The sequence below is a fragment of the Fukomys damarensis genome, unplaced genomic scaffold, assembly GCF_012274545.1.
Source record: "Fukomys damarensis isolate Sample0158 unplaced genomic scaffold, DMR_v1.0_HiC HiC_scaffold_16, whole genome shotgun sequence".
NCBI lineage: Eukaryota > Metazoa > Chordata > Mammalia > Rodentia > Bathyergidae > Fukomys > Fukomys damarensis.
Window position 1 is genome coordinate 80,793,781 of NW_022900928.1, and position 12,185 is coordinate 80,805,965.

A 12,185-nucleotide genomic window follows, 5' to 3' on the forward strand; every position below is an offset into this window, starting at 1 on the left:
ACATATATATATATATACATATACATATACATATATATAACCACTATAAAAAAGGATGCAGACAGACTTTTGGGGGTGATACAAGTGGTCAGTACCTTGTGAGGTGGTACTTTCTTGGGTAAATATGCCTGTTCAAATCTACTGATGCAAACATTTAATATGGGTGCGATTTATTTAAAGCAAATTTGTTTCCTGCCTCCATTTTTCTTTCATTCTGTCCTTTCCTCCCTACGCCTGATCTGTGAGCTCTGTATTCAGCTAACACATTCACTATATGTGAATGTTTAAATAGCCTAGATTTAATTCAACTTTTAAAATGCCCACACTGTCTACCCTAGTGCTTGGCATTCAGTGGGCACTAAATAAAAGCTGACTGTTTAAATAGTGAATTCATTACAGTCAGTTCTCCTTATCCTAGAGTTACATATCCTCAAACTCAAATAATGATGTATGGAAAACATTTCAAAGGTCCAAAAAATTAATTGAAGTTGTACAGAACAGGTACATGCTCTTTTTGGTATTATTCCCTAAAAAATATAGTATAACAATTATTGATGTAGCATTTACATTATATTGGATATTGTAAGTAAAATGAGAGGTGATTTAAAGTACCCAGGAGAATGTGCCTAGGTATGTGCAAATAAATACCACTATAAATAAGGAACTTGAGCTTTTACAAATTTGGAGCTCTCCTATGAACGCTGAGGGTACACTGTAACTCATATTTAAATTTTTTTTAAATAGCTGCTGTTTATTGCAAGCTTGCTGCAATATTAGATGTTAAGCTCTTTACAAACTCAAGGCCATTTTTTCCCTCTCAATAACCCAGTGAAGTGGGCATCTAGTTTCCAGTTTTTTTAATCAAGAAATTGATGCTTAGAGAAATTGAGTCACTTGTGCAGCCACATACAGCCATTACTTAAGCAGCAGAGCTGGGATTTGAAATGAGCCCTTTTTCACTGCACAGCTGATGTTCTTAACCTCTTGATAAAGGTTATACTTTATCTTACATTTCACTAAGCACCCACTGACTTGCCGAGTGTAAAGCAGCATATAATCACGTGCATTCTACAAGTTGTTTCACTTGCACAGGTGCAGTGGAATGCATGCTGCTAAGACAGACCAGGGACATCATGGCAGCACTTGTTACAGAGACAGCTGCATTTCAGAGAGCCAAGGAAATGGACACATAAATCCTTTCATCCTGAGATGCCCTCTGGCATGTTCTGAGATTGCTAATATTGGCCTTTCTGTATCCTGAGGTTAGCAGGCACTCTTACAGAACACACCATCTTGCTCTGGAACCTTCATGAAAAGGAAAGGCATGGGTTCACCCCCCTCTCAGCTGCTCAGAATGTCTTGCCAGTGGCTTAGAGTCTCGAAAAATTCACAAATACTGCAATTATAACAAGAAGAAGGAGACAGGACAAGTTAAATACCAACTATCTAGGGAGAGAATCATTCAAGTAGAATCCAAATGCCAGAATCCCTGGCTGTAATTTCAGTGATTTCCCAGTTACTTCAAAAATGGGTGCCACTGTCTCCATTAGAAACTGCAAGGAGGTCAGTGCATTCGTGTGCATGTGTGCACATGTGTCTTTGTGAAAGGGACAGAGAAATAAAAATAAAAGGCAGATATTCATTTTTTAAAAAAACTTGGAGCACTTACTATGCATTAGGTATTGTATGGGACACTGGGGACATAGAGTGAATAAAGAATGTTAATGCACGTAAAAGAGGTGTGGGAGAAGCAGTGGAAGTGACAATGGGAAAAAGGACTATTGCTTTCGAGATGGCATAAAAAGCACAGGAGAGTACAAATTTGAGTGTCATAATCCCCTACTCTTCCAGGGTGCCTTGCAGCCAATATCTCAGTGTGAGCACTACCATACCAATAAAACACCGGACTGATCCAGTGTACATGGGTACTTGCTCCTTTTTTCCAACTAGAAAGTTCCAAGCAGCCAAAGAGCAAGCAGGAAGACCCTTGGCAGGACAGCACCATTGAAGGGTCAAATTAGATAAATCACTAGCAGGTTATACTTCTGAAAATAAACTGCACACTGCAGATGAGCAGGGCCGACAGGAGTATAAGGACTTGGCCCGGACCTCTGTGAAGCCGTCTCAGAATGAGCACCTGCATGGGAAAACACATAGTAAGCCCTGGAAATTCCCTGGTCTACTAGGCTAGTAAAGGTGGGGGCCAGAGAACCCTAGTCTGTCTGGCAAGAGGTCACTCGGGGGTTGGGAGAGCTCCTTCTAGTCTCGTTTTGTCGGCAGTAATTCCACATTAGCCATTTGTATCCCTTCATATGTACAACCTTTCTCTTTCTCCTAAACTTTCTTCTTTCTCTTCCTTTGGAAAAATCTCTCTTCTCTCATGCATCTTTTCCACTGCTGTCATTTTCTTTCTCTATCTTCTTTTCTTGGTTATTATTTACCAAAATACCTCCAACTGTCGGGCAAATTTATTGTGACAAATGTATACATGAATCAAATATAATGAAAGCTGTGTCTTAAAATTAAATTTGTCTCAACAGACAATGCTACAAACTCCCAAAACTTGTGAAAGTACTCTGAAATATCTTTGGGGAAATGATTCCATATTATCTCCTAATTACAACTACTTTTCTTCAGCCTTGGCATTCAAGATAAACACAAAATAATCATATTCATTTTTTCCTCTTTTGTGTAATTACTCCTACAATGTTATTTTGTATTCTTCATTGCTAGCATACAGCACTTCGGGTAATTGTGAGTTATACAGTTTTCTGTGGACTCTCCAAAAAACTTAACAGCCACTTATAACATTCTTTGTTCCCATTAAGCAATAGAAACTTGGTTAATCGAGATACCATCAATCTTCAGGCCCACTGAAAGTGTTTAATATTCCAAACCAATTTTTTAAAACTTTATTGATCAGCACTTTTATGGGAAGCCAGGTCAAATTCTGCAGCATTTCTTATAATTAAACAAAATGTATCACTTCCACGGAAAATGGGACTAAAACAGGTCATATGCTTTTCCTCTAGGGTAAGAAGCAGTACCAAAGTGAGGGAGAGGGCCTTTGGCTATCTTCATTCTTAGCAGTTTAAATTGCGACGTGGATAGAGAGACAGGGAAGGAGGATGAGGAAATGGCACATTTTAGGTTCTAAAGCAATTATTCTCTTTTGTGTGTACTTCCAGGGCCACTTGATTCCTCACATTCCCCATTGGTGGGTGCCTGCCCGCAAAGAGCTTACTTGTTCTGCCTCAGTCCGAAGGCCCTTTGAGGTACTGTAACACTGTGTGAGGCCACATAACAGAGGAGCACATCCGGGGAAGATTCAAAGCCACTGCACAGTGATCCCCCGACCGTACACCAGGCCCTCTGGTTATCATTTCGTGTGGATAGGTCACACACATTTGTGCCAGCTCCAAGAGGTAGTTTGGTGCATACTTGAGCACAGGTAAGGGGGTTAAGCACAGGAAGAAAAGGAGACCCTAAGAGCAGAACAGCAAACAACCAAGGCCCTGAATTTAAACACAGATCTCCTGGCCTTTCAGCCAGTATACGAGCAGGAAATAAAAAAGGGCATTTCGGGTTCTTTCTGCTTGTGGCACACAGAAACTTTCTCTGATCTATATAAATGGGGAGGGAAGGTAGACTAGAAAATTGAGAAGCAGAAGAAAGTTCTTCTAAAAGCAAATTTGAAATCTGTCACATAAGAGCCATGTGACCAAAGGCAAGTGGCTTAATTTTTCAAAACCTGGATTTCCTAGGCAGTTGAGATTGCAGTACCCTGAAAATTACATGAAATGATAGGTAATTGATGTGGCATCTGAGACCCAGTAAATTAAGGATAATAGGAGTTTTTGTTTGTTCCAAAAACGTATTCCCTCTCCTGGAGCCTTTGCAAATTTTATTAAAAGATGTATGATATTATCCCTTAGGGAGAGTAATGTAAGTCTCAAGCCCTGCCTCTCTCTAACCTTCTCTATCAGGAAAATGATACCAAGGTCTCAGTAGGGCAAGCACTGAGTAGACCAGACCTCACAGCTTCGATTTCACTTCCTTAAGAAAAGTGGAGCAAAGTATAAGCAGCACCAAGTAGGTATTATTGGAATCTGGAGGGGACTGAGTAGAGACAAAGATGAAAAGAACCCAGTTTCTCCCTCTACAGCCATATAAATTGCAGCTCCACGCAAACTGTAAGGTTTCACCAAATACAGCATCTGCCTAAGCATCTTCCTTTGGGGCAAACAATAAACAAGCAAATCTGAAATAATCTGTTTCTATCTTGTCCGTATTAAAAAATGAATGAAGAAAGGGTAGCACTTGGTTCCTAACTTAATAGGCAATGCAAACTTCAGCAGCTGTCTTGGACTAATTCCCTCTTCTCATCTCGTGACTGGGAGGACTGCTTCCTGCTAATAATAAGTAATTTAAAAAGTCCTCTCCTGGGAAGGTCAAATAAGACCTACTTGACTCCTCCTCTCCACTACATCTCACTACCAGATCCCATCAGATCTGCAATACACTGTGGCTCCCTCTCAGCCAGCCATGCAGTAAGCACAGTAGGAAGGCCAAGGGCAGAGTCCTTTATTAGAAGCTGGAAGAAAGGAAAATAGGAAGAGCTAAACTGAACCCAAGGGCCAAATTTACTAAAAGAGGCCAAATAATTAGCCAAAAGGCTTAGATAAGAGCTGCTGAGATTTCCAGAATGGTACAGGAAGGAACAAGACCTCTCTCTTTAATGTTCCAAAACATCTTCCTCCACCTACTGCTTTGGAGTGTGGGAGTTTGCTCTCTGTGTGCATTAGAGAGGGAGACCCAGTCCCACTAATCAGGGACATTATAGAGTGTCACAGACATGAGCCAGCTCTGTTTATCCAGACCTGGGGGTGCTGCTGCTGTGACCCAGCCCAGGATATGCCAGCTTCCCAGGCAGCACCACTGGTCTTGTTCAGTCTTCTCCTTCATTAATGTCTAGGCAAATCTCTCTAGAGACAGGAAAGCCTCCCTTCCAAATGATTCCTACAGCTGCTAAGAAGATTCCTCTAAACTCTGCCACTCTGCTTTTTGTCCAGTCCTCAGGGGTTCTGAAAACTCTGGCAGTTTCAGATGCAATCACCATGGATTCAACTGTGGATTCAACCCTCTGCCAAGTGACTTAAGTGGAATCCAGAAGTCCCTCAAGACTCCAGGATCCTAGAGTGCTATATCTAAATGTCCCAGCATCACATTTTAAAGAAAATGTATTAATCAGCTTTCCTATTTCCCAAACTACGTGACACCCACAACTTACAGATTTGTTTGGTTTACAGTTCAGGGGTTCAGTCCATGGTTGGCTGGCTCCACAAAAGGTATGGTGGAGCAAAGCCTCTCATGTTGTGATGACTGGGAAGCAGAGGAAGGGAAAAGTAGCAGAAAGAGAGGCCAGGAACCAGGTACAGACCTCAAGGTCATTGCTCCATGAACCACCCAGACACACCAAACATGCTCTTTACTAATCTCCTAAGCAGTTCCCAAGCCTATCAAGTTGACAATTATGCTGCACAGAAAATGAAACTGTTTAGATATAAACAGCTCATTGCTGTAGAGGTAGCAATATATTAGAAAAGGCTGAGTCTCATTAAGATGGATTAAAGCATTCAACCACTACTTATTTTTTAATCCTTAGTAGCCTGTGTAATGTCTGTATTCAACATGTAAAGCATTAGCTCCAGGAGTGTGCAGTCTACACATGAAGAAATCACAGACCATAGCTTGCGTCTGTTAGAACAGAGATCTACAGCAAGTGTTCCTGGAATTCAAATGAGGGTAGTTATTGACCACAGGAGCTAAGTGGAACTGAAGAAAGATTAACACATTTTAAAGTTGTATATGAATGTGTGAGTACAGGGAGAATGGACTAGATGAAACTGGGAAAAAAAATTATGTCTACCATCAGGTATTACTGAGGTATTCCACTGGTACAGTTGTACCTGGCACACGTACACCTGGCTCTCCAAATCTGCAGGTTCTGGATCCATGGATTCATCCAAACACAGACTGAAAATACTGAAAAAAATTATTTTAATTGGATATATATTCTATGTATGTACAGAATTTGGTTTTCTGGTCACTATTCCTATGCAATACAGTATAGCAACTATATACATAGTACTCATATTGTAATAGGTAGTATTTTAAAAAGTAGCTATGGAGCCAGGTATAGTAGCATGTGCCTGTAATCCCAGCATGCTGGGAGCATGAGACAGGAGTATCCCAAATTCAAGCCCAGCCTGAACAATTTAGCAACTTAGCAAGACCCTGTCTCAGAATAAATAGGAATGGGGGGCTGGGAATGTAGCTCAGTGCAAAGGCCCTGGGTTCAATTCCCAGTACCTTAAAAAAAAAGTGTTGGATCATGTAAAGTGTACAGAAGGATGTGCACAGGTCATATGGCATTAATCTGCCAGTTTGTATTCAAGACTTGTGCATCTCTGGGTTTTACTATTCTATAGATACCAAGGGATGACTTGACATGTTGTTTTGAAGTTAACAGAACAATGCCATATACCTTTTGTCTTCTGCCATCTCAAGGCACACAGATATTTTTCCCATATGTACATAACTGAACTCAAGTGTTCAAACTCATGCAGTTAATGAGAGGTAGAATAAGAAACACGGTAAACAATCCAGGCCTAAACCCAGCACATTCTAGAGCATGAAAGTAGCCACGAGGTGCTTGCACATGTGGAAGAGATTTTATTATTGGAAATTAAAGGTGGAGAAGTGTATCTTGGTTCATACTGTGAGAAGTTTCAGTCTACAGCTCTGTCTCCAAGATAGAAACACTGTACTAGAAGGGCCAGGTAGAGGAAAGCTACTGGCTTCACAGCAAAGGAATGAGACAAAGAGCCAAAGAAGGGGCCAACAACCTGATATAGTCCCCAAGGTCACACTCCCATGACCCACCCAGACACACTCAGAAGTGTGCTCTGCTCATCTCTTAGGTGCTTCTGAGCCAGTCAAGTTGACAATCCAGAGTTACCATCACAGAGCCACTCTGAGAAGAAGGATGGAGAGAGGGACTGAGGATCCTAGCCTTGCTCAGATGCTCTAGGGTAGAGAAACATCAAGTACGGCTTCTTAATTCTGGCTCTACATTAGAAATATTGGAAGAAATACTGTAAATGCTGGCATTCATGATCAACTTCAGAAATGTTGATCTCAGTCTGCCAGTGTGGTGTTAAATTTTTGGAGTTTGCTTATTGTTTTGGTGCTGGGGACTGAACCCAGGACCTTAAGAAAACTAAGTGTGTGTTCTACCACTGACCTGCATTTCCAAGCCCAAGTGGAATTTTAAAAAACATGCTAGGAGCTCCAACTAGCAACCCAGGCTGGCATCACCATGTGAGCAGCCCCACCCCTTCTGGACCTGGATCTACTTACTTGCCTCCTTATATCTTCACCTTCCCAGGCCACAGCACCACCTTCACACTGAAGCAGTCCTTATGGAACTTTGTGACCTTAAACACTGAGACACAAAAATCATGTGTATGTTTTAATGACCTAAAGAGTGCTCTGCATTTCCTAATTTATACAAAAGGAAAATCTGCAAATGGAGAGTGCAAGCACAGGAAAACACCTGGTTGCACAGCAGAACGTCATCCTTGGGAAATCCAGCACCCCACTTGCTCTGGCAGAATCCTACTACATAGATTATTCCTTGGCAGTCATCAACCCTCACACACTGGATGCTCAGTGGATTAGCTCAGAACTCCAAATCAAAGTGGGAGGACAGTTTAGAAAAGAGCCATTAAACATAATCCAGATCAGTATGCCTGGATCATCCAAACTGATTATCCCGCTGTTGGAAAAGAAAAATCAAATAAATAAATAAACTAATAGGCTGGTGGGAATCTTCCCCATTGAGTAAAATGGTTACAGCAGCACCTATATCCTGGATCATCCAAACTGATTATCCCGCTGTTGGAAAAGAAAAATCAAATAAATAAATAAACTATAGGCTGGTGGGAATCTTCCCCATTGAGTAAAATGGTTACAGCAGCACCTATGACGACTACTCTTGGTGCCCCTCAAAATGTTCATGTGGGTGCACAACATGGCCCCACAGAGAAACTACAGCAAATTCAGGGTTGATGGAGGCAGATGGAGAAGGTACACCTGAGGTCTCTGCGCAGGTCAGATGGCTTCAGAGAGGACAATGAGCCATGAGCCCACAGTCATGGGCTAAGTCCTCATCCTCCTGCGTGCACTGATTCAGACACAGGACTTCGAGATATGTGTCATATCTAATCTAAGAAAAGGCACGGGATAGTTTTAACCCAACAGCAGATAATAGTAATGAAATGATTCTGGCCAAGAGGGCCCATTTGTAATAATGAATTCAAATCAGATTCATAGAAGCTATAATTCAACCATAGTGAATAGCACCTTCATTTTCCATATCATCTCTCTTCCAAAAAAGCAAAATAACTCAATATTCAAATAATTATTTTTACTTTTCAAGTAGGCCTATGAAGTAGTTATGAGGTAGATAATATTGCCTCACTTATATAAAATGAGTTTGCACCCACGTTCCAAACTTGAGTGCTGTCATTGGTATATCACTTCCTCCTGTCCCCTTGTGTAATCAAAAACCTGTCACAACAAAACTGATATCCCAGAGGAAGGAAATCGCTCTCCTTTAAGCTGTGAAAAATCTGAAGTTGCACCCAGGTTTCTCAGTCTCTTTGCTTTTTCTACTAGCTCTTTGCTCCTTATCTGACTTTGCTCAAGATTTAGAAACAGACTAGAGATAATTTTATACAGGACACTCACAATTGCAAAGGCTTTCTGTAGCTGATAGGCACTGGTATCATTTTTTATTTTATACACTTCGAACATGTGATGTATTTAAAAAAAAAAAAAAAAAAAAAAAAAAAAAAAATTATAGGGCTGGTTGTGTAGCTCAGTGGTAGAGCACTTGCTTAACATAAATGAAGCCCTGGGTTAGATTCCCAGCAATATAAAAAACACATAAATGGAATAGAATTCTAATATTTTAAAACTAAACAGCAGGACCAAATAAAACATGGTAAATTTCCATAGGGTTGGAGGCATGAATTTCCAGTAACTGGAAACATGGCCTCTTCCTCAGAGTGTTGACCAGTAAGTTTCTTGTTGAGAAGAGAACACAAATCTTAGCCCATAAAGCAAAGATGCATGGAAAAGAAAAGCAAAGAGACTGAGACCCACAGAAATTTGCAAGAGATGGTTATGTTCTTTTAAGAAACACTGTGAGAGCAGTGAGATTAAAACCTTTAAAATATCACTGAACAATAAAAATTAAGTGGTGAAGGCAAGAAGGAAGGGAATGAATAATGAACAGAAGCATGTTAGAGGCATCTGCTAAAAACAAAGGAAGAAAGTAATAAAACAGGAGTCTATACAATGTCAAACTATTTAGATGTGAAATAATGCACTGAATTTCTGTAGTCTGGTGGTTTAAAAAAGTATAGAAGAGAGACAAAGTCAACACAAGATATGCGCTTACTTTAAAAATTTATACCATGCAATCAGGTAACAGAAGATAACCATTACATTTGACCATGCAAGCTGTCGTTTGTTTTCCACAAAGCACAAAAAGCAACTATTCAGCTTTTCCTTTTTTATTCCCATTCCCATTACTGAGCACAGCTGCTAAACATTAGAATTGAAGATCATGAAAACAGGCCAGCAGCTAATAAAAAATGGTAGATCAAAGCTGGCCCTCTGCTGGTGGAGTTATCTTCATGCATCCCAGAAAGCAGAAAGCTCAAGTTTTTAAGTCTCTGGGTTCATTCTGAGTGGCAGGCAGAGGACAGAGGATTTTGGAAAGTTTAGCACTGGGATTCTACTCAATGCTGAACCTGTCTGCTGTACACAGGAAAAGATGAAAAAGTAACGAGCTATGTGGCCATGTCAGCTCGCCTCCCATGACTAACATCTGCTCATATCTCATGGTTGACATGTGTCGAGCCTGTGTGCTCCTCCTATATTTGAGCAGACTGATCTGCAGCAAATGTTTGTCCCACAAGTCTTTTCTCCAGAGCGGACTCAGAACCTCCCTTGAAACAGTGAAATGGTGCTAACACACTCCTGTTTGGGATAGGCTAAGCAATGCCCACAGGGCCAGGAGGACATGTCCCCTATGCAATGTGTGAGGGACATCTCTGTCCTCCTTTCTTCTCTAGCCTCCAGTCTCCAAGCACCAGCAGACAGGAATCTGGGACTCATTCTCGAGCCCCCAAAAAAACATTCAGCTAAGAACCACCTAAAGTAGTAAGAATCCAAACTTAGCCACAAGGTTCCAGAAACAAACATGTATCCCAAGGGCCTCCACTCCTTCTCCCATTCCTTTTCCCTGCAAGAAGATCCCACCAGAAAAATCCAGGAAAGGGCTGGAAGGAAATTCCACCCTCACTCTTTCCTTGTAGAAGCCAGGCATTTTAGCTGCAGAATCTGGGTCACAGTGTTTTATTTTCACCATAACCATCAAAGTCATAGGCAGGGCAAACGCATTCACCCTGTGTTCATTGTGAGACACACTTAAGCTGGGACGTCCCTGAATCTGTCTCCTAGGACCAAAACTGCCTCATTAAAGGGATAAAAGATGATATCTGCTGAGCTGGTGGAAAGTGGTGGCTGCATTTTTATTAAAGTCTCTGCTGCAGCAGGCCCAGTCCCCAAAGGTGCATATTCCAAGAATCCCCACCCTCTGCCTCCAGCTCATAAGTGACTCTCTGTAACTCATTAAGGTAAAACAAAACGCTTCCCTATTGTGCTGCTCACCCGGGAGTGATGGCGTTGAATAAAAGCTACAACCCTCTCCTTGGCCCCAGCCTACAAAAATAAATGGCTCTCATAATTTACAGCAGCGGCCCCAAAAACACCACATGGGGTTGGCACAAATGGTTGCGTCTTCAGCACACTCGTAGCAGGCCGTGGCCTGGCACTGGAAACTCCAGGGCCTCACACTGTTCGGTATCCCTCTGAAAAACGCTGGCCTGGCCACCCTGAACACCATCCGGCCTGGTCGGCCTTGTCACACACCTCCAGCCTGGGATAGAGCACCCAGGCTCCATTCCGGGCCCTTCCCGTTCTCCATTCATCAAGATGGACAACCACGAGTGAATCCAACCTTGTCAGGGCCCCACAAACACATAAAGCACCAAACATGGACTTCACTGGTAAAAGCACAGGTCAGAAAAATGAGACCAAAGGACAAACCCGTCCAAGCAAATGGGTCTCCAAAAACACTGAAGCAAGTGGCCACCTCTTGGGCCTGCAGAAGGCCCTAGCTCTTAATTCAGCACTCCTCACAGAATCCTTGTTTCCATTCTCTCTCCCCCTTGCCCCTCCCCAGGAAACCAGGTCCAAGGGCTCAGCCCAGCCAAAGGCCGGCTTCCTACCTGAGGGTGGCGCTCTCCCCCTGCCGGACGGTCACGTTGTCCATTGCTTTGGGGAAAGTGGCATCTCCGCTCCGCACGGGCACTCCTGTGGGTACAAGGAACAGCAGCCTGAGAGACACGACCACGAGGCACTTCCAGGGCAGGAACAGGTAACCACAGACCCCCATCCTCGTCTGCTACAACTTCCCAGAACTCGGCGGCCGCGGCAGGTCCTGGTCCCCCGCCCCGCGCTCACACCAGCCGGTCTCAGGAAGTGGCGTGGGGAGGACGGGAAGAGCGCGCGGCGGGAGCCGAGGGGCGAGGGCGGCGAGTCCCGGTTCTCCGGAGTCTAATAATTCTTCCCGGGTCCTGCCTCAGCGTTCCAGCCCAGAGGAACCAGATGCCCCCTCCCGATCCAGGAAGAGCTTTCTCGACGCTCCCTGGGGAGAGGGAAGGCAAGGAGGAAGGAAGGTGCGAGGATGAAGGTCACAGATTGCTCTTTCTCTGCCTCTGTCTTCGAGGTGCTACTTTAAGATTCAGTTGGGCACGTTCTGCAGCGGTCTGGCATCAAAAGTTTATAACCCAAAGAAGGCGGCAAGTGGCTCTGACATCAAGGAGCTGTCGTAAAAAGCTCCCGCTTCAAGGAGAAGAGGAAATGTTTTATTAGCTCACACATATGTACGGACGTATTTATAAACCAGCCCCAAGTCTCGCATCTGGAACCCAAAGGCGATAAAAAGTTCCGCGCGGGGCCGGGGTACGCGCCGCGGTCCCCGTCTC

At 43.0% G+C, this 12,185-nt stretch overlaps 1 protein-coding gene across 8 annotated transcripts in view; it reads right to left on the reverse strand.

Annotated features, from left to right (window-relative positions):
- The window catches only part of Opcml (opioid binding protein/cell adhesion molecule like), a 1,123,264-nt gene that overhangs the window by 522,272 nt on the left and 588,807 nt on the right, over positions 1-12,185 (reverse strand). For 2 of the 8 annotated variants that reach the window (XM_010642070.1, XM_010642046.1), the window contains exon 1: positions 11,427-12,179. The exons of 3 other annotated variants lie outside the window; for them this stretch is intronic. In XM_010642070.1, the coding sequence (XP_010640372.1) occupies positions 11,427-11,593 (167 nt within the window). In that variant the 5' untranslated portion in view covers positions 11,594-12,179. Of the gene's footprint in view, positions 1-11,426; positions 12,180-12,185 lie in introns of those variants that run through there. 3 more of the 8 variants (XM_010642080.2, XM_010642054.2, XM_010642060.3) reach the window with 2 other exon arrangements.